Source organism: Sceloporus undulatus, chromosome 5 (genome assembly GCF_019175285.1).
Source record: "Sceloporus undulatus isolate JIND9_A2432 ecotype Alabama chromosome 5, SceUnd_v1.1, whole genome shotgun sequence".
NCBI lineage: Eukaryota > Metazoa > Chordata > Lepidosauria > Squamata > Phrynosomatidae > Sceloporus > Sceloporus undulatus.
Window position 1 is genome coordinate 56,511,904 of NC_056526.1, and position 22,415 is coordinate 56,534,318.

General features: G+C 40.0%; 1 protein-coding gene across 2 annotated transcripts in view; it reads left to right on the forward strand.

Moving 5' to 3' along the window:
• Positions 1 to 20,561, forward strand: part of PTPRB (protein tyrosine phosphatase receptor type B) — a 73,998-nt gene extending 53,437 nt beyond the window's left edge. For both annotated transcript variants that reach the window (XM_042467576.1, XM_042467578.1), the window contains exons 24-32: positions 26 to 107; positions 1,306 to 1,396; positions 3,732 to 3,808; positions 5,493 to 5,627; positions 10,623 to 10,745; positions 11,360 to 11,523; positions 12,779 to 12,914; positions 17,417 to 17,537; positions 20,234 to 20,561. In XM_042467576.1, the coding sequence (XP_042323510.1) occupies positions 26 to 107; positions 1,306 to 1,396; positions 3,732 to 3,808; positions 5,493 to 5,627; positions 10,623 to 10,745; positions 11,360 to 11,523; positions 12,779 to 12,914; positions 17,417 to 17,537; positions 20,234 to 20,256 (952 nt within the window). In that variant the 3' untranslated portion in view covers positions 20,257 to 20,561. The remainder of the gene's footprint in view (positions 1 to 25; positions 108 to 1,305; positions 1,397 to 3,731; positions 3,809 to 5,492; positions 5,628 to 10,622; positions 10,746 to 11,359; positions 11,524 to 12,778; positions 12,915 to 17,416; positions 17,538 to 20,233) is intronic.
• Positions 20,562 to 22,415: the final 1,854 nt, after the last annotated feature.

Sequence of the window (22,415 nt, forward strand, 5' to 3'; positions counted from 1 at the left end):
TTTCCTCCCTCTTTGAATGTTTTAGCCCAATAAAAGTAAATCAGTTTGAAATGCACTTCACCAAACTTCAGGCAGACTCCAACTACCTCCTATCCAAGGAATATGAGGTAAGCACAAAGAGAATGAAAAGCATTCTCTCACCCCTCTGAATGAACTGGTTGATGCCTTTTGGCTATTGTCCTCAATACAGTTACTCAAGACCAGTCCAATTAAATGTTGCTGGATCAGTGGTGGTTAGTTGGCACAGGGAGATGAGGTTGTATTGTTACAGAGCTAAGATGGAGAACAGATCTTCAAGTGCCAAAAACAGAGAGACATGGGGCAGGATTAGCCTAGCAAGTGCAAATGCTTTTGTAATATCCCAGCATAATAGCTTTCAGCAACCAGGACAAACTAATGATAGGCTCATCCAGACTGACAATTTATGCCAGTTTATCCCATACTGTTTTGTGTGTCTGCTTGTCAGTCTCCTGCCACTTTTTGCCACATCCTCATACAAATACTCTTTAAAAGGGTGGCAGTGGAGGGCGATGGAGGGCTGACTGGAAAAGAAAAGAAACTTTGTTGACAGCAATAGTATTCTTTTTCTCCCGCCATCCTGTTTCAGTGCCCCTTGCTGCAGTTTGGGGGAGAGGGTAAACCTAGAGCTATAGCCTAAAGTAGTAAGCTCCAATAATGTCACTGATATGCCCAGGAAGGGTCATCATAAGTCAGAAATGACTTGAAGGCAGACAACAACATCAACAATAACAACAGCAATCACAATCCATCTGCTAGTCTTAAATGGAACAGAGTCATTTAATCAACAGGGCCTTAGTAAATCAGCACATACAGTATGTAAATCCCATTGATTCAGTGGGTCTACTGTAGCTGGAATTATCAATTGAATTTAGCCTCATAGATGCCAAATCCATGGTTTGTTCTGCTGTTCCTAGTTGCAACAGGAGCAGTCAAAATGCATAGAACATTGGACTTCCTTATCTCAACAAAGAATTCTAAAGAATGTATGGTTAGTCTACAAAACCTTTATTATCCACATATATTGAAACAAGTACCCATGTGTCTAAGCAACAGTTTCATTTGGCACTGCTCTTTTATATTTCAGCTTAGCACTAGAAGTTGCCTTGGAAGAAGTAGGGGTGAAAGTCTGAATCCCTTAGGACTCAGCACAATCCAGAACTGCTCAGTTTCAGTCACATCAATTCCCATTCCTTAGTTTTGGGTAGCTTATACATTATAAAGACCATATAATAATATCATTTAACTCTTTTCTCCCCCTCTTCTCATTCTCTTGGTCTTTCACAGGATCTGAAAGATGTGGGTCGAAACCAGTCTTGTGACATTGCCCTTCTTCCAGAGAACCGAGGGAAAAATCGATACAATAATATATTGCCCTGTAAGTAGTAATGTTGGGCTAGACGCTTATCTCCTCCTCCCCATTTATATTTTCTTAGTGAAAAAAAAAGGGAACGGGAGAAGTGTATTCTTCATTCCAATACTTCATCAGGACAGCAAAAAACCACTCCAATCAAAAGGTCTTATTTTTAATAATCACAATATGGAAATAAGAGAACTTACTCACTTCATTCCACATACCAGAAGTACAGGGACTGATAGTGTTCATCCTGGTTATGAAAGGCTTCAGCTGTTAAAGCAATTTTGCTGAACTGTCACTATTGATGGTAGGCAGATGTAACAATAAATATCATCCTTTACGTGCATGGTTGATTTTTATGTGATCAGTTCTAAAAGATGAACAGCAGAATTCCTTACTTAGTAGTTGCTAAAGAAATAATAAAACTCAGCTGATTCTAATATGTTCATAAATCATTTGGCCAACATTACTGATTTGGAAGGCAGTAGATTCTTCATCTGTCAAAATAAATTTAAAATCTATTACAAAACTAACTCTTTAATCACAGAACAAGTGAAACGTGGTTTTATTTTCAAAGAATGTATGAAATTTTCATCTGCAGACTCAAAATTCTATTCTAATGTGTGTAGGGAAAAGAACAGCCAGAGGCAAGGGAATTATATTAGCTACTATATTTCACCCATAGATAGGTGCTGTCAAGATGAAGAAAGTCCCATGTGGCAGAGGTGGACAGTATGGGATATCAAACAACACAGAGAGAGAGAAATTACCTTGCTGATCAAAGTTGGGAAAATTTTGGGCATCCGGATGATTTGGGAATCATTCTTATCAGCCCCACCTAGCATAGTCAATGGTCTCAAAACATCCAGGAAGAATCTACTAGATTATTCAAAGGTCAAGCTAACAACAACTTCCCACAGAGCGTACACAGCCATAGCCTCCAAGTTATGGAACAACTTGCTGGAAGAGATCCATCTTATTACCACCTTAAATGTCTTTAAGAAGGCACTTAAGAAATATATATATATATATATATATATATATATATATATATATATATATATATATAAAAATTTCAGCAAGCAGATATGCATGGCCTTTGCTGGAATACTAAAGGCTAAAATGTATTTGGCCAGATTTATACATTATCTGGTGGGCCTACCCACCCGACCTCTCATAAAAAAACTTAAGGAAAAATCCCATTTCTGGCCGTAATTGTGTGTTTTGAATTGTATTTTTAGCTGATTTATTGTTTTATTGTATATAATTTAGATGTTATTGTTGTTTTATGGTTCTTTTATGGTTGTAATCCCACCTCGATCCATTGGGAGAGGCGAGAAAATATTATTATTATTATTATTATTATTATTATTATTATTATTATAGAGTATTTATGTATTTAGAGCATTTAAACCACACCCATTACCCCCCAAAAAAAAAAACCTCCCAGAGTGGCTTACAAATTGTTAATTTAATAGTTCTCTGCCCTCAGGTTTATAATTTAAAAAGTAAGAAAACAAAAAGAAAAGAGACTAGCAAATCCACCAGATGATAGTTCCTCTTCTCTCCTTCAGAGGCCACTGCAGTGGCAGTGGAATGGAGGGAGGACACCTAACAAACTTCTAGAAACAAAGCTTGGAAGTTGGGCCTGTGTCCCATTGCTGTCGTGGTTGGCCATTATGGGAACACAATGGATATTGGCCTTTGGTCTGATCTAGCATGAGACATCTGTGTTTTTAGCTTGCTCCCAGCTTCATTCAGGGATCGGATAATGGAGCAAACCTTGTGCAACTTTCAAGCAAAAGGCTTTTCCAACATCACTGTATTATACTGAGTTGTGCTTTCATTATTTGTGAGAACTTCAGCAAGCAGTAGGAAACATGAGTAGAAAGTTAGTATTTGCTAATTATATTTTTGTTTTTAAAACAATCTTATATATGTTTCTCAATATTTGGAGTTGTCCGTGTAATTTTAGCATATCTGCACAAAAAGCAATGTATAAATATAAGCCGTTTATTATACATATCATAAAACAAAATATGCCTATTCATAAGGACCTAAATTCCCTAAAGCACCAGACCCTATCTAATCTATTGATGGAAGCTGACCAATGAATGCCAGTTGCTGTAAGCTATATTTCAGAGGAATGAACTGGCAAAACCATCTCTGATGAGTCATTGCCTAAGAAAACTCTATGAAATTCATGGGGCTGCCAAAAGCCGAAAGGCACATTCATACACATGCCTATCCATACATAGACCAAAGATGCAATAGATTTCCATTTCCAAGCATGCATAAAAGAAACTAAAAATTGGGATTGACTGGTAATATTTTTCTAATAAATCTCTGCCCTTAGATGACACAACGCGTGTAAAACTTTCAAATGTTGATGATGACCCATGTTCTGACTATATCAATGCAAGCTACATCCCGGTAAGTGATTTTATTTTTCATTTTTATGACCCTTTTTAAAAAAAGAGCATTTCATAGTAATGAAAAAGCACTTTCTTACATCTCTGTCCCACCATTTTCACATCAACCTGCTTCTGACTGGTTTGAATGGGATTCAGATTCCATTACCATTTAAGCCCACTTACTAGGCGCACTTTAGTTTTAAACAAGCAGCATTATATTATTCAAGGTCAAGTTTCCAAGCATCACTGTCTTTGTAGAACCTGCACCAATATTTACTACAATTGGCACTCAATGTCTGAAAACATATTTCAGCCTGAAAGCATGAAAGTACGTTGCACCAAAGCAAAACTGGCAAAGACTCCAATGTGCCATTTTCCATAAATAAATGGCACAATGAGAACTGTTCCACATCTATACATCACCATAATAAATGTCATCCAGAAAGTACTCCCTAACTGCCCCCACAGCTCATCTGGCATCTTAAGATCTGCATCAGAGTTGTTCTCACCAACATTACTTCTGCATAAGCTGGACTGCCCTAAATATTCAATTTTGAGAGGTTCATACTGTTTGTGACCATTTCAGGTGCATTTCTTAATCTTTGTTGCCACTACATTACAGATTAGGATATACTGTATTATAGTATTCATTCTAATCTTCCTACATAATTATCCTAATGATATTTATGGTGCTATAAATGTTCTCCTCCATTCTGCTCTCACAATCCTGTTCTGTAGGAGAGTGATGTGGCCCAGTGTCATCCAGTGAGTGTCGTGACTTAAGGAGAATTTGAACCTATTAACTAGATAACTTCACCATTTGCTCCAGTCCATTTGGATGCTCAGCTTATGCTATGAACGTTCTGTCCTTCCCCGAGTCCCACAATCCTCTCTTAGTGGTGGTACTGTGCTCTGGACTTAGCAGAAAGACTTTTCAGACCTCTTTGCCTCATCTCTTCCCTCAGCATCATGCACACAAGTGTTCATCAGTTATTTACCATCTCACCAAGCAGGCATATTCCAACAGGCTTGCCTAATCCTTAGTTTTGAATGAACTGAGTGACTTCTTACCTCCCAAAGTTCCAACAAGGCAAAGCTTTTGAGTCCCTCTTAAGAGGTACTGCAGAAAAAAAAAGAACTGAACAAATGTGAGAGAAAGAAGCACCTGGGGTGCTTGGAAGCTACCAGCAGCCATTTTTTACTCATGATCTGGCACATAGATTTCTTTATTTTTTTAAATCCCACAATCCTGAGTCATTTATTCTTCAGGTCACATTTTAAGACTGCCCTACTCCCTTTCTTTGCATCGTTCTTTGGGTTTTGAGAGTTGAACTCAAAGAGCAAAGGATTGACTGATAAAAAGGTGACACTGCTTTGTGGCAAGTGATAGGAGCAAATCGGCTTTCCCTTCCTTCCTTCCTTCCTTCCTTCCTTCCTTCCTTCCTTCTTCCTTCCTTCCTTCCTTCCTTCCTTTTCTCTTTTTTTTTCTTTTTTATTTATTTTATTTATTTATTTTTGCTTTCTTTCCAGCTCTGTAAAGGACTTCTCTGTAGGACACAGTCTCTTCTCTTCTCCAGGCACCATTCTGCTCCTAATCATTACAGCAGTCTTTGGCATTGTACTTCGTTAAAGAGGTGCCTAGGAAAAATGTCTCTGGTTACTATGGCACTATCTAAACTAATCATAGCCTGCTGGATTTGCAGGGCAATAATTTTCGTAGGGAATATATCGCAACTCAAGGACCTCTGCCTGGCACAAAGGATGATTTCTGGAAAATGGCATGGGAACAGAATGTTCACAACGTTGTCATGGTAACCCAGTGTGTTGAAAAAGGCCGGGTGAGTAAATAGTTTTTTCTGTTAGTTAATTACTTATTAAAAAATTATGGACCTTATCACATGGGGAAAATTGAGAAAAATCAAGGGTTTAAACATCAATTATCCCAGGCAAAATGCAAATTCGCAATTAAGATTTTCAAGATGTTGCTCTTAAAGAGGTAATAAAGAGGCAATAAAGGGACAATAAACAGCAACAAATCATTCACGGGGAAATCCCAAAAGTGATTTTTGCTGTTTATTGTCTCTTTGTCTCTTTAAGAGCAATGTGTGTGAAAATATTAATTGCAAATTCATGTTTTGCCTGGGATAATCACTGTTTAAATCTCTGATTCCCTCTCAATTTTCCCCATGTGATAAAGTCCTATGTCACACTTGCACTAAGACAATGCAACCACAGTCAAGATCTGTTGCATTACACAATGCAGGCAGAACATTGTATTATATACCAAATAGGATCTGCAGGTGAAATCCTACTAGCTTTCTGTGGTAGTCCTCCTGTGAAAAATCCAACATATGCTAATTGAGCTAATCATGTTCTGGAAGAAGGGAAGGGGTGACATAGTCCTCATTGGTCCCTTTCTCTTTGCACAATGGTTTCACTTCAGCTGCCTCAGCTGCATCCTGTGGGGTCTTGGGCTTTGCAATTTGGGAGGCATCAGAGCTCTCTGGCAGAAAATCTTAAATCCTTGTCTCTAAACTACAAATCCCAGGATTCCCTAGGATGAAACCATAGCAATTAAAGTATAATCATAGCATTATAATTATGTAGTGTGACAGGGCCCTAATTTTCAGTTCCAGTACTCAATGACATCCTGTATTCAAAAGCTAATGGGACATTATTTTCAAGTCCTGCATTCTTACAATAAGTGTACTTGGACTGAGTCTAAAGATTGCATGTATGGAGTTTTATAAACAGAAACTTTCATTTGTTGAAAAAGCTCTTATTTACATTTAGTCCTTCAATTCCTTGCATTTCCTAAAAATCTGCAGTTCTGAGTTGGAAAACCTTCCACCATGGGAAGCTGCTATGGAAAGATGGTGTCAGTGAATATTACTTCCTCCTCCTCCCCTTCTTCTCTAGACAGCAGCTTCTGCTGAATCATCAGCTTTTTCCCCTTTCAAATATGAAAAGTTCCTCTTGATTCAAGCCATTATATTTTTCAGAGTTGTGGCTTTCTGGCTAATTTGGCACAAATGACTACATTTTGATGAAGTTTTATTTATTTGTTGTAATGTTTTTAAACCACCCTTTATCCTTGCAGATATTAGGGTGGTATATAAAAACAGGATAATTTTTTTCTCATATAAATATGGTAAAAGGGAAAAAAACACTTTGTTATAATTTAACCAAAAAGGGCAGCCAATATAGTAAACAAACATATCAATTATTCAACCAATTAAAATGCCTGGGTAAACAAACAAGTTTCAAAGTAGTGCCAAAAAGACTGCAGTGTCAACATCATCTAGACATCCTTGGGAAGGTCACTGAATAATGGGGCATCACAATAGACAGAATTCTTGAAGAAAAGCCTCCAGATATAAGGAGAGAACCTTCCATATAATTATTTTCCTAGTTGTTTAAATACACCAGATCTCCAAATTGAGCTTGGCAACGAATAGGCAGCCAGTGCAACTCCTTCAAAAGTGATGCTTATGATTTTGCCTGTCTGTCTAAAGTCCAAAACACACTGAAGAAATAATCCAGTTCAAGACCACTTTAAATGCCCTGGCTCAATGCTAAGGAATCATGGTAATTGTAGTTTATTGTGGCACCAGAACTCTCTGAGAGAGAAGGATAAATGTCTCACAAAACTACAGTTCTCAGAATTCCCTAGCATTGAGCCAGGGCAGTTAAAATGGTCTCTAACTGGATTATTTTTCCAGTGTGTTTTGAACCTAAATTACAGATCTGATAATCACATTCTGTTCTAGCTGAAGTCTCCATGTTATTTTTAAGGGCAGTCTCATAAACAATGTATTACAATTAACTAGTTTGGAAGGTACCATAACCAGACTCTTTCTATCCAGAAGAATCAAGGCTGGTAAACTAGCCACAGCTGGTAAAGGCTACCAAGCCACCATGTGGTCTGAAAAATGATAAAGCTGGTCAAGGAGTACCTCTGCACTATATACAACCTGCACTTGTGTTATCAAGGGGAATGTGACCCTATCTGGAACAAGTGACACACTTAATGTACTCATTATAAATACTGGATTAATACTGGACACTAAAAAAAAATGACCATGGAAGATATATAAGAATTCATCCTAAAACAATGAGAAAATTGAAATAGTGAAGGAGCTCCCATGCCTTGGTTCAAAAATTGATCAGAATGGAGACCGCAGTGAAGAAATCAGAAAGAAGACTAGGCTTGGGAAGGGCAGCTGTGAAAGAAATGGACAAGATTCTAAAATGTAGTGATATACCTCTGAACACTAAAGTGAGGATTGCCCCAAGCCATTGTATTTGTCATCACTATGTATGGATGTGAGAGCTGGACAGTTAAGAAAGTGGATAGGAAGAAAATCAACTCATTTGAGATGTGGCACTGGAGAAATGTACTGAGAATATCATGAATGGTCAAGAAGAAAGGCAAATGGGTTATAGACACTGAATACAGACACTGATTCAGCACCCATAGCAACTCTCCTGATTCAGATGATAAGAAGAAACAGAGCTCATGAACAGAGCCTTAACAAGTTTGTTTTTGTACTAGAGCTCTGAGACTCCCTAGTTATTATAGCCACTAGTCTTCTGGGGAGGGCAAGATTCTACCCTGTCCTCCCCACCCTACTGAGCTGAATGTAAGTTACTTTTGCACTTTGAGCTCACTTTGCATAAAGTGAAGTAAGATGAAAGTGGCAGGAGGAAAGAGAAAATGGAACGTGGGATGATGACAGGGAATTAATGTGGACTGTCCCTGCCAAATAGGGACAGCTAAAGAGTATGCAGTTTTAAGCCCAGGACAGGCTTTAAAAAACCCCAGAAAGTAAATTGAAAGCTGATTTCTGATTTACTTCTTGAATTGAAAAAAAAAATGGCTCCTGGGCCAAAAACAGTCTCCCACCCCTCTCAGAAAATGACAAAGGTGCTTCAAAATTAGGAGGAGAGACATTTTGATCAAAAGAGAATATCAAATGTCAGGGGATTATACTGTGGGGTCTCAAAGGTCTCCTAAGGGGAAATGAACTTTTCCCACCCTGATGTAGACATCTAAGAGCAGCACCTGGCACCAGAATCCCTTCTATCCACAACTGTTGGAGAAATGGTGTCCTCTCTCTCCTTATTCATTCTTATTGCCCAGCCCTATAATAACGGTCAAAACATCAAGCAGCAATTCAATAAACATAAAGAGTGTAATTACTGAAATACAAGAAAATTGTTCTAGAAGAATGAATAAAGTTGATATATTGCAAGAAAAAGACCAAATTCATCCCAACTTCTTCTGATCTCCTTCCCTGCAGCCCCCTCTCATTAAGGCTAGGGAAACTGGTAAAGTCAACAGCCTAAACAAGGTACCTGTTAACAATACTCCCCTTTCACTATATCCTTTGACAAGCCAGTCCCACCCTTGAATTGAGGGAAATAGCTTCCCAGGAACATTTCCACTTCACCAGAGGGCTGGGTGCCCTTGCAGCATCACAGAGAGGAATGCCACCCCACAGCACTTTGGTGTTTACCAATATTGTAGCTCAGCTTTAGCAAAATGCTTCTATACCTGGAAGTGGCTATAAGCAGCCTTGTGATAGTCAATCCTGCAATGGCCAGAGTTTCATTTACCTGCAAATTTCCTGCCATTGTTTATTGGAATTTCCTGTTATTTGATGCCAGTACTTTCCTAGGCAGGTAAATAGCAAGGTGAGAGACAGTGGTTATCACTCAACCCATTAACAGGCTGACATGTTAATGGCAGAAACAATCTATACAAAGTTCAGGTAATGGTTGTGGTATTGCAAAAGGTGCACAGGTCTGCTTACTTTTACCATAGTATGGGGCTCTACAGACTGCCCTAAGGGGCAGTGGGAGGCTGACCCTTTCCTGGCTGGATCAGGGCCACGGCAACTTCATGCTGTGGCCCCGATCCAGCCTTTGGAAGGTGCAAAAAGGAGCTACAAAAAGCAGTTCCTTTTTGTACCCTCCAACAGATGCCATAACTGCAGTGGTGCAGCCTTATGGCACCCCTTCGGTGATGTGTCATATGTATGCAGCGCAGGGGTGCACCATGATGCCGTGCACCATCTGGAGTGGCACATGGCATCATGGCACCCTGGGGGCAGAGTCAGGGCATACACCGTCAGGATGCTGTGTCCTGACTCTGCCCAGAGGCTGGCCTTTCGGGTCGGTCTGTATAGGGCCTATGTTCCTTCTCACAGGTTTGTAGGGGCATGGCAGTTGTAGGTAAAGAAGAATACAAAGTTGCAGTTCCTCTGTATGTAGAATGCTCAATCCATTTTCTCACTGCACTAGTTTGATCATTGCACAATTTTAATTTGCATTTTGATACTGCATTATACTTCTACAAGAGAAAACATCATCATAAATTTGACTATTCAAGTATGGAATTATACAGAATGTGCTGAGCTCTATATTAGCCTTGCAAAGTTATGTACACTGGTCCCCCGGGTTACGAAATACCCAGGTTACGAAATGTTCGGGATACGAATAAATCCCATAGGGATTTATTGTTTCGGCTTACGAAGGTTTTTTCGGGTTACGAAAAAACCTCTGCGCTGTTTCAAATGGAGCCGCGGCGCAGCCGCGGCTTTTTCCCCATTAGCGCCTATGGGCTATTTGGCTTACGAAGTATCCCGGGTTACGAAAGCGGCGGCGGAACGAATTAATTTCGTAACCCGGGGTACCAGTGTATAAAGAATTTGTAATGATTGTTTATGTCTTGTTAATATTATTTTTGCTTACTGGCGATCAGAAACAATATACGTACAAAATCAAAGGTTTTGTTATAATAAGCAGTTTCTTTTTGCCCCCACCCCCAGGTAAAATGTGACCATTACTGGCCCTTTGACCAGGATTCCTTATATTATGGAGATTTAATAGTCCAGATGCTTTCTGAGTCAGTGCTGCCTGAATGGACAATACGAGAGTTTAAGGTTTGCAGTGTGAGTAGATATAACTATTTTAGCAAGCTTTTTGTATTATAAAGTCACAGTGGTAGAGTTTGGTTGTTAAGTGTTGATTGGTTTCATGTGGTAGAAGGAGGCTGTGATCCTACACTTAGGATCCTACATTGAACACTCTGGAATTTACTCATGAGCAGACAAAGCTAGATTTGCTCTGCAAAAACTGTTTTTCACATACTGTTCAATTACACGAAATGATGTTTATGATAATGAAAAGGCACGCAAATATCATGCTTGAAATGACAGTGTGGAAGCAATTGATTTCCCAGTAGATCTCTGAACTTCCAGATCCAATGAATGGTTATACCATACAGCCAGGTGCTACTGTGCCAAAAAATGTAGATTTGACAAAAGTTCCTTTTTTGGACTAAACCTCATAAAATCCTCTAGTGTGTAACTTTTTTATACTCTGCATAAACTATAATATAACTGACCACTACCTACCAGATCCTTCTCAGCATTTTTGTTTGTCCATAATAACAACAACAAAGACAAAGCAGTCATGATGTGATGAGAAGCTACATTTCAATACTCTTGGAGGAAAGTGTTGCATGATGGCTAATTTCTCCTTCTCCTATCCATTGATCTTATAGGAAGAACAACTTGATTCCTCTAGACTTATTCGACAGTTCCACTATACTGTGTGGCCAGACCATGGTGTACCAGAAACCACCCAGTCCCTCATTCAGTTTGTGAGAACCGTACGAGATTATATTAACAGAACACCTCATGCAGGACCAACCATAGTACACTGCAGGTAGGAGGAGAACAGCCATCTGTGGCAGAATGAGGAGAACTTCAAATGTACAGTGGGACCTCAGTATCTATGGATTCAAGCATCTGCGGATGACACGCCTGTGTTGTTCCCAATGATGGCATGTGCATGTGGCCGTGCCCCAATTAGGAATACCTTCCGTTGTCCTTCACCACCATTCGGGACAATGAAGGCTTACCTGAGTCCCATTGTCCCTAACAGCCGTGCAGTTGTGTGCATGTGCTGCCATTGGAGACAACAGGGGCTATTCCTAAGGGCGGTGTGGCCACATGTATGTGCCACATTGGGGACAACAAGACTTGAGCATCCGCAGATTTTGGTATCTGCAGGGGAGTCTGGAATAGATTCCCCCATAGATACTGAGATCCTACTGTATTAGTTTTATACTTTGTTTTCTTGCATCATTCAGCAAATGTGACTTCTGATGATCAATAAAAAGCTTAGGGCCTGATACAGACGGGCTTTACGTGACGTCCTCATCATGTGCTAGGGTTGCTCGGAGCACTCTGTCCACATGTGGGCTAACCCTAGCACATGACGGGGGTGTAATCATGGCGGCCTCCCATCCACATGGGGGCCGCCATGATTACGTCACACATGCACCGTGTCCAAACAGTGCAGCGCATATGTGATTTTGTTGCACCGTTCCCGGCCGCTTATGGTGGTCTGGGCACAGCACACGAAGGAACTTTGAAAGGGAGCTCCTTCTGAGGGCGCACCTTGTTCCCGCAGCCACCAAACAGCTGCGGGAATGACACCAGGGAGAAAGGGGCCATGTGGTCCCATTCTCCCCTGGCTGCAGCTCCCAGGGTGTCCTGGGGCATGAAGCCCCAAGGACACCCCTTTTTGGGACCAGGGAGAAGCAGCATTTTGCTGCTTCTCCCTGGTCCCAAAAAGCGCCAGATCGGGGCCTCTGGGCTGCCGGTGTGGCTGCCATGGCCCCAATCCATGGAGTAAAGGGTTGCATACAGGCCACCCCAAAGGGGCGGACCATACCCTGCCTAAGTTTTCTTTGTAACAGAAAATAGAGATCAGTTCTTCCAGTAATGATCAATGGAGGGGGTTAAGAGGTTTCCTTGCTCCTCTCTCAGTTAAAAAAAGAAGAACTTGAAAAGTATGAATTTCTTTAGAGAAATGAAATGAAAGACAAGAATGAATACAAAACACATCTTAACTTGCTTGTAACAACAGCAAGAAAAAGATAATCAGGTAAGACAGTTTCTGTTTCCTTTTTCAGTGCTGGAGTTGGTAGAACAGGAACGTTCATTGCACTGGATCGAATTCTTCAGCAATTGGAGTTGAAAGATTCTGTGGATATTTATGGGGCAGTGCATGATCTGAGGCTTCACAGGGTTCACATGGTTCAGACAGAGGTAAGCTGTGGATACAGGGTATATTTACTATATCAGAATTAATTGCCTCTAACTAAAAATTAAATTGCTTTATTTAACTCAAAATATAACTTTATTCGGTTTAGTTCTACTGCTCCTTTGGTTCCTGAAGCATAACCTCACAGGCTCTAAAAATCCATTCTCTCTCCAGTCTTTTCCTGACAAGCAATAGCAGACAGGTTTACCTGTCTCATAGGTTTGTACAAGGGCCTCCTCTAATCCCAGTTTCCCTCTGATCTTTCATTTTGCCGTTTTCATAGGTTCGCTGCTTATCAGACACCTTGCCTCTTGCTCCAGTCATTCTTCCCATCAGCAATCTTGCGTCCCAGCCTTTTTTCCCATTCAGGCTCCCACCTCCGCCACCAGTCCATGGAGGGAATTGTTGTCCCTTGATTTAAGGCAAAACACCACTCATGAAGGCTTACCAGAGTGAATTGTCTTATCTTTTTTGGCTGGAGGCATCTGTAGGGATCAGGAGGCCATTTACAAGGCCCACAAATTTCATAATTCAAAGACCTGCTCTAAACCCCATGTAGGGTTTTCCAGTTTTTCATATTCTTCAAACCATTCTTTGTTTAGTCCATACTGGACCAGCAGACCAAAGTACACAATATCTCATTAATACACAGAGAGAGAGAGAGAGAGAGAGAGAGTGTGTGTGTGTGTGTGTGTGTTTGGCCTGAAATATTTAATTCTTCTAATTTCTTTATCTGCCATTGAGATCCCTGGTCAGAATTAGATTTTCTTCTTAGGCAGCCAAGCACTGAGTAAAGAAGAAACATCAAACATATAAAGCTACATGTCACTTTTACTGTAGCATGTAGTTTGCCTCAAGGAATACCCTCCTTCCCTAAAGAAAAATATATTGTACATTCATTAGTAAGTCCAGAATTTCCATTTCTCTCAGCTTACTTCACTTCAGGCTCCTGGCCTCTGGACTCCCTGCCTCACAGCTTCTGCCTCCTCCACTCAATTTCTCAGTCTTAAACACATTCCTCTTTGTCTTCATGCACCTCATGCATCACCTCCTAAAAGTGCTGAGCCATCGTATAACATTTGTGAATTTCCAGTCTGCCTGGTCTTGACAAAGGATTTCTTGGGCATTACTGGCATTGCCTATAAAACTTTTTATTTCCCATAAAATTAGAATCACTTCTTATGTCCCATGCATCTCACAATGTGCTGTGCATTGTAATCTGTAATAACACATACTATGATAAACCTATTAGTCTTAAAGATACCCCAAACCTCTTTTTTGCTCTGCTGCAAAACAGCCTAGTTTGAAAATCACTTAGACTTGAGGATTATTCCCTTGCCTTTTCATAGTTCTTGTTCATTGTATACCTTCAGTATTGCAGTATTTTGAACTTTTCAAAATGAGAAGAATGTTAGGTAACTATTAGATAGTTTCTGAAATGCAGTTTTTCAAACAATTGGAGAGACTTGAGCAATTTTCACCAGCTCTGGCAAAATGCCTGTTTCACTAACCATTTATATAGACAGTAATTTACAGGCACTCTGGAAATACTTGAGACAAATAACTGGGGATTTTCCTTCCATGAGTGAAATGGGGTTGATGTTTCAGAGCATTAGGCTTAGTGGGGTAGACAATGGTTCCAAAGACGAGACAGACTGAGAAGCATTCTGGGTAGGACTGCTTTAAAAACCATCAGATAAGCAGACAGAGATAAAGAAGAATGTAGAGCTGAGGATGTAGACATTTATCTGGGAGCTTATTGCTTAGAAGCTGCAAGGTCAGAGGAATGCCATTTTAGTGTGTGCTGTTTACTTTTCAAACAGATATACTATAATTCATTAATGTTAGCATTTGAGAAAGGAGATTAATCTTTTACTGACCTGTTGTGCAAGCATGAGCAGCAAAACATGATGGACATATTTTTATGTTTTTATTTAAAATCATAAACTCTCAGAGAAGAGTTTGCTGGGAAAGCCCCTGACTCTATTCTTCAGGACTGGCAGCCAAATTTTGTTCTTCTAGAACATGGCCACATAGCCCAAAAAAACCACAAAAAAACTATGGATGCCAACCATGAAAGCCTTTGACTTCACATTCTATCATGTTTCATTTATTATTTTGCCATTGTAACTGCGATAGTCACATTGTTAATTGTTTTTGGTGGCATCATTATTATTCACTTTATTTGAAGTTTTATTAACACTGAGACTCTGATGTTGCTTGGACATATGTATCTTGGTTTTCATCTGTGAAATGTTAGAGGATATGATATCTTCCAGTAAAGATATCTCAGTATAGAATTGCCAGAAGAGAGAAAGAGCAAAACAAATTACAAACCTTTATTTCATGAGTGCAGAATTTCTTGTAGCCTGAGGCCCAAATTCAATTTAAAAGAAGTTATGGAGGCTGCATTCCATCAGTGAGAAGTGAGCATCCCAAATGCCAAAGGGTGGGATGAAAAATACTACCATATTTAACTTGAAGTTCCTATTGCAAGGAAATAAAATTGAGGAAAGGCATTTCAACCTTTCAGAATGGGAAAAATACAGAAACAATGGTGCTATAGGGAAGGTGATGTGGTCATAACAGAAGCCATAGACGAGTCTGCAAAACTTGAGCAGGACTGCTAAGTGCTGCAAAGCCATAGAAAGCAGCAGAGGCAGCCTGTTGGGGAGAAAGGGGGTAGGCAATGGTGGGGGCAATAGCAACAGTGTAGGAAGGCAACAAGAGGTTATTATGGCTGATTCGTCGCAAGGGGAGCAGATTTCCTATGAACGCAAAGTTTGCGTTCTTAGGAAATCTGTTCCCCAGGAACGATTCAGGGACACTAAGGAGGGAGTGACGCTTCGCTGACAATTAAGGAGGCGCGCCTGGCGTTCAAACACTGGCACCTCCTCCACATTAGAGCAGCATTTGAGTGACATTTCAGGGATGTTTTCCTAGCGATTCAGCCTGGTATGAAAATTTTCAAAGAGCTGTGCATAGTCTTAATGCCTGAACTGAGACTGGTGACTCATTCCTGTCATAGAAATTCAAGTGACTTTTCAGATTTACTATGGATAGCCATGGGCTCAGTTGTGCTCTACAGTTATGTTAACACAATTTAGTTAAACCAATCCATGGGGCAGTTAGGGCCCTCCTACATCTGCAAGAGGCCAGGTTTTCATAACAAGATGGAGGCCTGCAAAAGATTGTAGATTGGGTTAAACAGCAGAGGAAAAAGTTACTGGCCAAAATGGCTACATGTTGTTTTTACCATCAAAAGCAATATGCTGTTGCATAATAAGCACTGGGGACTTTAGAATAGAAATTACATATATTCTATTATAGAATGGAAACTAGGTTGGGTTACAGACCGCCGAAAAGCGGCGGCCTGTACCCGCCCTTTCCCCGGTGTATTGGGGCCTCAGTGGTTAGAACGGCAGCCGCTGAGGCCCCGATCCACTGCTTTCCAGGCCACGGGGAAGCAGCAAAAGGCCGCTTCCCCGCAGCCTCGAAAGGGATGTCCTTGGGGCTTCAAGCCCCAAGGACACCCCGCGGCAGCGGGGAGGAGGAGAAAGGGGCTGCTTGGCCCCTTTCTCCTGTGCGTCGCTGGCGCAGCCATCTGAAGGCTGCGCCCAGCGACACAAACCAGGAAGGAGCTCCGAAACGGAGCTCCTTCCTGCTCCACGCAAAGGGCGCATTAAGTGCCCTCATGCGGAGCAATGGCGTCACGTCTGTGCCACCTCGTTTGGAGGCCATCATGGCGGAGGCCGTGTGGAACGGCTGCCACCATTTTGTGCGTGCGAAGTGCGGACTAGGGTTAGGGGGGTGCGGAAGCACCGCCTCTTCCTAACCCTAGTACGCGCTCGTCGCATACTAATATGGTGGTGTGTAACCCGCCTAAGGGCTGGAACAGCCATCATGAACAATGAGAAGAGGTGAAGAAGGCAGAGATTAACCTCTCATTCCCATGCCACCTTGAATAGGCCTGATCTAGTCTGAATTTGGAAGCTAAGCAGGACTGGGCCCGATTAATATTAGAATGGAAACCCACCAAGAAATACCAGGGATCTTCTTCAGGGTGGGCTGGGAAAGAATCCTGCCCCAAACCCCGGAGAACTACTTCCAGTCAAAGCTGACAATACTGAGCTGGATCTACATGAACTAATGGTCCAACTCTTTATAAGGAATTTCCTTTGTTCCCATGTTTAGAGGAGAATTTGGTGAGACTTCTTGATTTTCCTCCTTGGTTTTAACTTAGTGCTCCTACTACAAGTAACTCAACTGTAAGAGAGGCATTTTAACCTTCAATAATGGGAAAATATTGGAGAAACAGCAGTGTCATGAGGAAGGTGATGTCATCTGGGAAATTATTTCACTGATTCCCAGCAAATTGTTTAAACTCTGAAGAAGCAGACCACAAATGATTTTTGTGGGTGCCAAGGAGACTATATCTGATGAAAACCATGTTCGCTCATTATAATAACTCTCCCTTATTTTGACAATTGCTCTTCCTTCTTTCTAGTGCCAATATGTATATTTACATCAATGTGTGAGAGATGTCTTAAGAGCAAGAAAGCTACGCAGTGAACAGGAAAACCCATTGTTTCCAATATATGAAAATGTGAATCCAGAATATCACAGAGGTAAGAGTGAATTCAGTTAGCATTAAGAAATGCTCCATCAACAATGGCCACATCCTCTATGGCTCAGTCATAAGTGGGTGACTTCACCATGTCATGACTTCACCATGTATTCATTATTTTTTAGAAACAATTTCCCTAGGTTTTTTTTTTATTCTCAACAAACCAGTGGTGTAACTCCCAATGATGCTTTGCTTTGGATAGTAATCCCCCACCTTTTCATATCTCTCTGTTCTTGAACCTTCCTGTCTTTTTCTCTGTGCACAGTGCCATTCTATTTATTTTCCTCCACATGTTCATTCAGGTCCATAGATCAACATAATAACTGCTGATTATAGCCACCTTGTTGTTTTAGTTGTGTGCCTTCAAATCACCTCTGACTTTTGGTGACCCTAATGTGAAACTAACACAGGGTTTGCTAGGACTGAGAGTATGCAACTCAACCAAGGTCATGGCTTTTCATAGACAAGTGGATAATCAAGCCCTGATTTCCAGAGAGGTAGCCACTTCCCTCATCTTATTTTTTAAGCCTGTAGGAGCTTCCAATTTCTGTCTAAACAGTCATCTGATTTCTTCAATTACAGTTGAAGAAATTGCAGTTTTTCATGGAGGGGCTCCTGCTGGGCTTGTTGGCAGTGGAGTGGAGGGAGAGCCACCTTGCCAGGTTCTGGGAGCTGCCAAGGTCTGACAGACAAAGAAAGGAGATTGTGTCCATTGGCCTTCAGTGTCTGTCTTCACACATTGCAATCTCTTTGAACCTGTTTCTAACAATTAGCACTCATGTCCATGCTTGATGTATTTATTATTTATATTTCTATATATTAAGGCATTTATATCCCACCCTGTATCTGAAAATCTCAGGGTGACTTACATTCAAAACAGTTTGAAACAATAAGTACTAACAGTCATTTAAAGTATTTAAACAATATCAAATAGATTATAAGTTTAAAAAGCAGACAATTTAAAACCTGTTAAGACAGTTTTAAATAATGAAACCATGAAGGGCAAATAAAACAAGGAAAGGGTAATCAGTGTGGTAAACTTGGCACTGTTATAATGCCCAGCCCTCCATTGTAATCCCACTGAAATAGGTGAGAATTTAAGTTCCAGTATTTTGAATAAGCTCCCATGCTTAAGGGTTCATTACTCTCCTCCAGCTTGAAGGAACTCTTTGTCATTTGCAAAAAAACAAACAAACATCCAAACATAAAGGGCATCCTAACCATCATTCAGTTCTTCCTAGAGTATTGTGTGTTTCACTTGAGCTCAATTACAGCCTTCTTGTTTTCCCCTTTCTTATGCAATAACCTCCCACGCTTTGCTGTTTTCTGAGGTTGTAAGCTTTCTGGAGGAGGGAGAATATATTGTGCTAATAAAATACTGGGCATATTTACTATACCCAGTCAATGATTCTGGTAGGACTTGCCTTTCCATCTTTCTTTTTTGGACATCTTGCTCTTAGACAAAGTGAGAGGCTTTTCAAAACTTTCAGTGGATAGGCTTACCCTCTACAGGGTTTTCACAGATGAAAACAGGATACATATAGTGGAGCAACATCAGAGTGTGGTCAAAAGGTGTGGCCAGGCAACAAGAAGGCAACAATTATTAATGAGGAAGAACATACAAAATTGCTATTTATATACTAAGTTTAGAAAAGCCTGAAAAAGAAAAAACAAATAAATAAATATAGTACTCTGAATATGTGCCTGCATGTGCACATGAGTAACAATAAATACAATATTATATAATACTTTATTTTAAAATCAGTATGCCTTAATTAGACCTGTTCAAAATGTATTTATTTATTTGGGGGATTAATATCCCACCTTTCTCCCAAAATGGGATTCAAGGCAGTTTACACTAATGTAAAAAGATTACAACAGTTAAAATTATTAAATATTACTAATATTAAAATGTTAAAATAGCATAGTTAAAACCAATAAAACCATTAAAACATTAAAAATTAAAAATTTTGTATTGTGTTAATGAGCTTTCGCACCTGATTCAGTTGTGGGAAAGCAGTGGAATTGGGAGCTATTCAAGGGTTTTGCCCATGAATGGAAAGGTGTGGCAGAGTAACAGGTTGCAAACAGACAAGCTACAGATATGGCACATTGTGTGTGATAATGTTCAGCCATAGATGGAACAATCATGGTAAAGTCCCTCTATTTTACCCTCTTGCGATAATCTCCTAGGGTATGAATCCATAACTGCAACACAGAAAGCCAGCCAGCATTCCTATACATACTTGCATGGCACTAAATTCAGTGGTTCTTACTTCTCAATACACATGCTTAGGATAGGACAATCGATAAACATACATAACTCTGAATATGTCCACCATTAATGTGGTTACCCTTTTTTCTTGCAGAACTGCTGTGCCTTAGCTACTATGTGATCAGCAGAAAAACAGCATGTAGCTCTTTTCCTCTTCACAGTATCTGTATACTAGAAGAAGATTCCTTTGCTGAATTTTCTGCTCTTCATGTAGTTATTAAAGACACTGCCTTCTTGTCAGGAAAAAAGATGAATATTCTTTTCTGTCATTCCAAGATACAGTTGCCTCTTTTGTGTGCATACCAATCCTGTCTATATCGTTATTGCACATTTGTAATAATATATTCACTGTCTGGCATTGGAAAGATAAAAATAAACCACTCTCTGTGTGTTTTCTAACTGCAGTTTCCTTTTTATTCCAGATGCTGTTTATTCAAGGCACTAAATCACTACTGGATTCCTGCTTTGTGCAGTCATATCAATCTAGCTATTGTTTAGCTACTTTTTAAAACTATTTTATGCACTACAAAAGTGACAGACATGTTTGAAGCTGTGTATAATTTATTGGTCTGGTGACACTTTAAAGTATATAATTTAAATATAACAGATATTGTTGTATATAAATGTATTTTGATATTATGTAAATATGTATTTTATCTATAATGTTTATAATTAAGCGTCAGATAATACTATTTTTCCATGCTAAAGTTATTTTAATGAATTGCTCTCTATAAACTATTTTATGCTGGAGAAGTAATAAGGGGTCTTTTTTATAAAAAAAATCTGTTCTCCAAACTCCTTTAATCCAAGGTATGGATTCTGATCTGGCCATACCTTCTATGTGTAGGGGATATTTGACTTAAACATATCAAATCTGATGTTTCCATGCACATGTGAAAACTGTTCTGGACATGATTTTTAAACAAACAAAAAACAGAACATGGAAAAGTCCATTTTTAACCCACCCACCCCAAACCCACCAGCTAGTACAGTTAACGGCTGTGTAGCTGGTGGATTTTAGTAGTTGTGTGCTAAAAATGTCCAAGCTTTTTTTAAAAAATAATCTCATTCCTAGCCCTCATTGTTGAAAAAATACAATTCTAATGTATTTGTAAAGTCTAAAAACTAAGCATGGCAAATTCTAACCAAATCTGCATGGTAAGCAGTTGGACTAACTGGCCTTTGTTGTACCTTCCAGCTTTAAGATCCTATGATTTTATCATTCTAAACATGGTGCAAGCAGGCTTCATGTAAGATGCATCTGGCAACTTTATCCCTGTCCCATAGAAGATCAAAACTGTGAGTGGTGGCTGTTGCTGCTGCTGAACTGCAAGCTTAAAGCAGTGCTGGAAAACTGTAGTCCCAACATTTTTTCATCCACCCCAATCCCTCATTATGCCCCCATATATATATATATGCAAAATCATAACATTTTCAAACAGACGTTTATCACACAGGCTCCTGGAACAGGGCTTGTGCATTACAAAGGGGGCTGGGCTGGGGCTGGAACGAGTGGGGGACGCATTTTACCGCACACAGGAAGTTCCGTTCCCTTCCGTTCCATCCCCCATCCATCCTACAAGAGGCGATTTCTGAGAACTATTCAGCAAGCGTTCTCAAAAATTGCCTCCTGTGGGACGGATGGGGGACGGAATGGAACGGAACGAAACGGAATGGGGACTTTTGTGTGCAGTAAAATACTTCCCCCACTTGTTCTGCACTCGTTCCCGGCCCATTTCATTCCGTCCCCAATCCGTCACAGTGCGATAAACTCTATAATGTCTAATCTTAGACAGAAAATAGTATTTGTGGCTGAAATGTTACTTCTCAGGAGCCTGTGCCCATCTTTCTGCACAAAATTAATTTCTAAGGTGATACTGTGTGATGGGCAAAGTGGTTCAGTTTTAAGGCTAAGCATATGTTTTAATGAGGCATTTTTATGAAGACGCTGCAGTGTTAGGTCAAGAAGAACTGACATGGCACATTAGAGAGTTCTGTTAAGTGAAAGATATTGCTTAAAGCAATATCATATTGAGGCTGAGCTGTATCTAAAGGTGACACTAATCTCACCTTGTGACTATAAAATGCACAGCTAACCTCATTTAAAAGAGCAGGCAGTGAATAAGCAATGGCTGTAAGCATAGATGTAAAGCCTAGAATATCAGTACAGCATATTTAAAAGATGTTGAAAACAGACCAAAAATTTGATGACACATCATCTCATTAAAAGGCCCAGGAGGTCCATAACCCAGTAAGTGCATAGTGGTGGTTGTGTAGCCTATCTAAAGTAGGGGGAAGGGTCTCTTTAAGTAAAGAGGGCAGATCGTAGCCATATTTTCATGGTTAATGACTTCCTAAAATATTTTCAGCATTGCTTTTCATTGCAGATTGTTTTCTTTCCAAAAGATGGGAATGGTAATGTAGAGAGGGTGTATGAAGGAAGTTTATTAACATTTTCTGCACTGTAATGATGTTTCCAGACACTGTTTGTTGACTTTAACCCTACAACTAAGAGCCCTCCCAAACACTTTGTTATTGACAGCCTTGTAAGATCTTGCAAACTCAAGTCTGGGGTTTCCTTAATTGAATCCACTCAGATAGTGC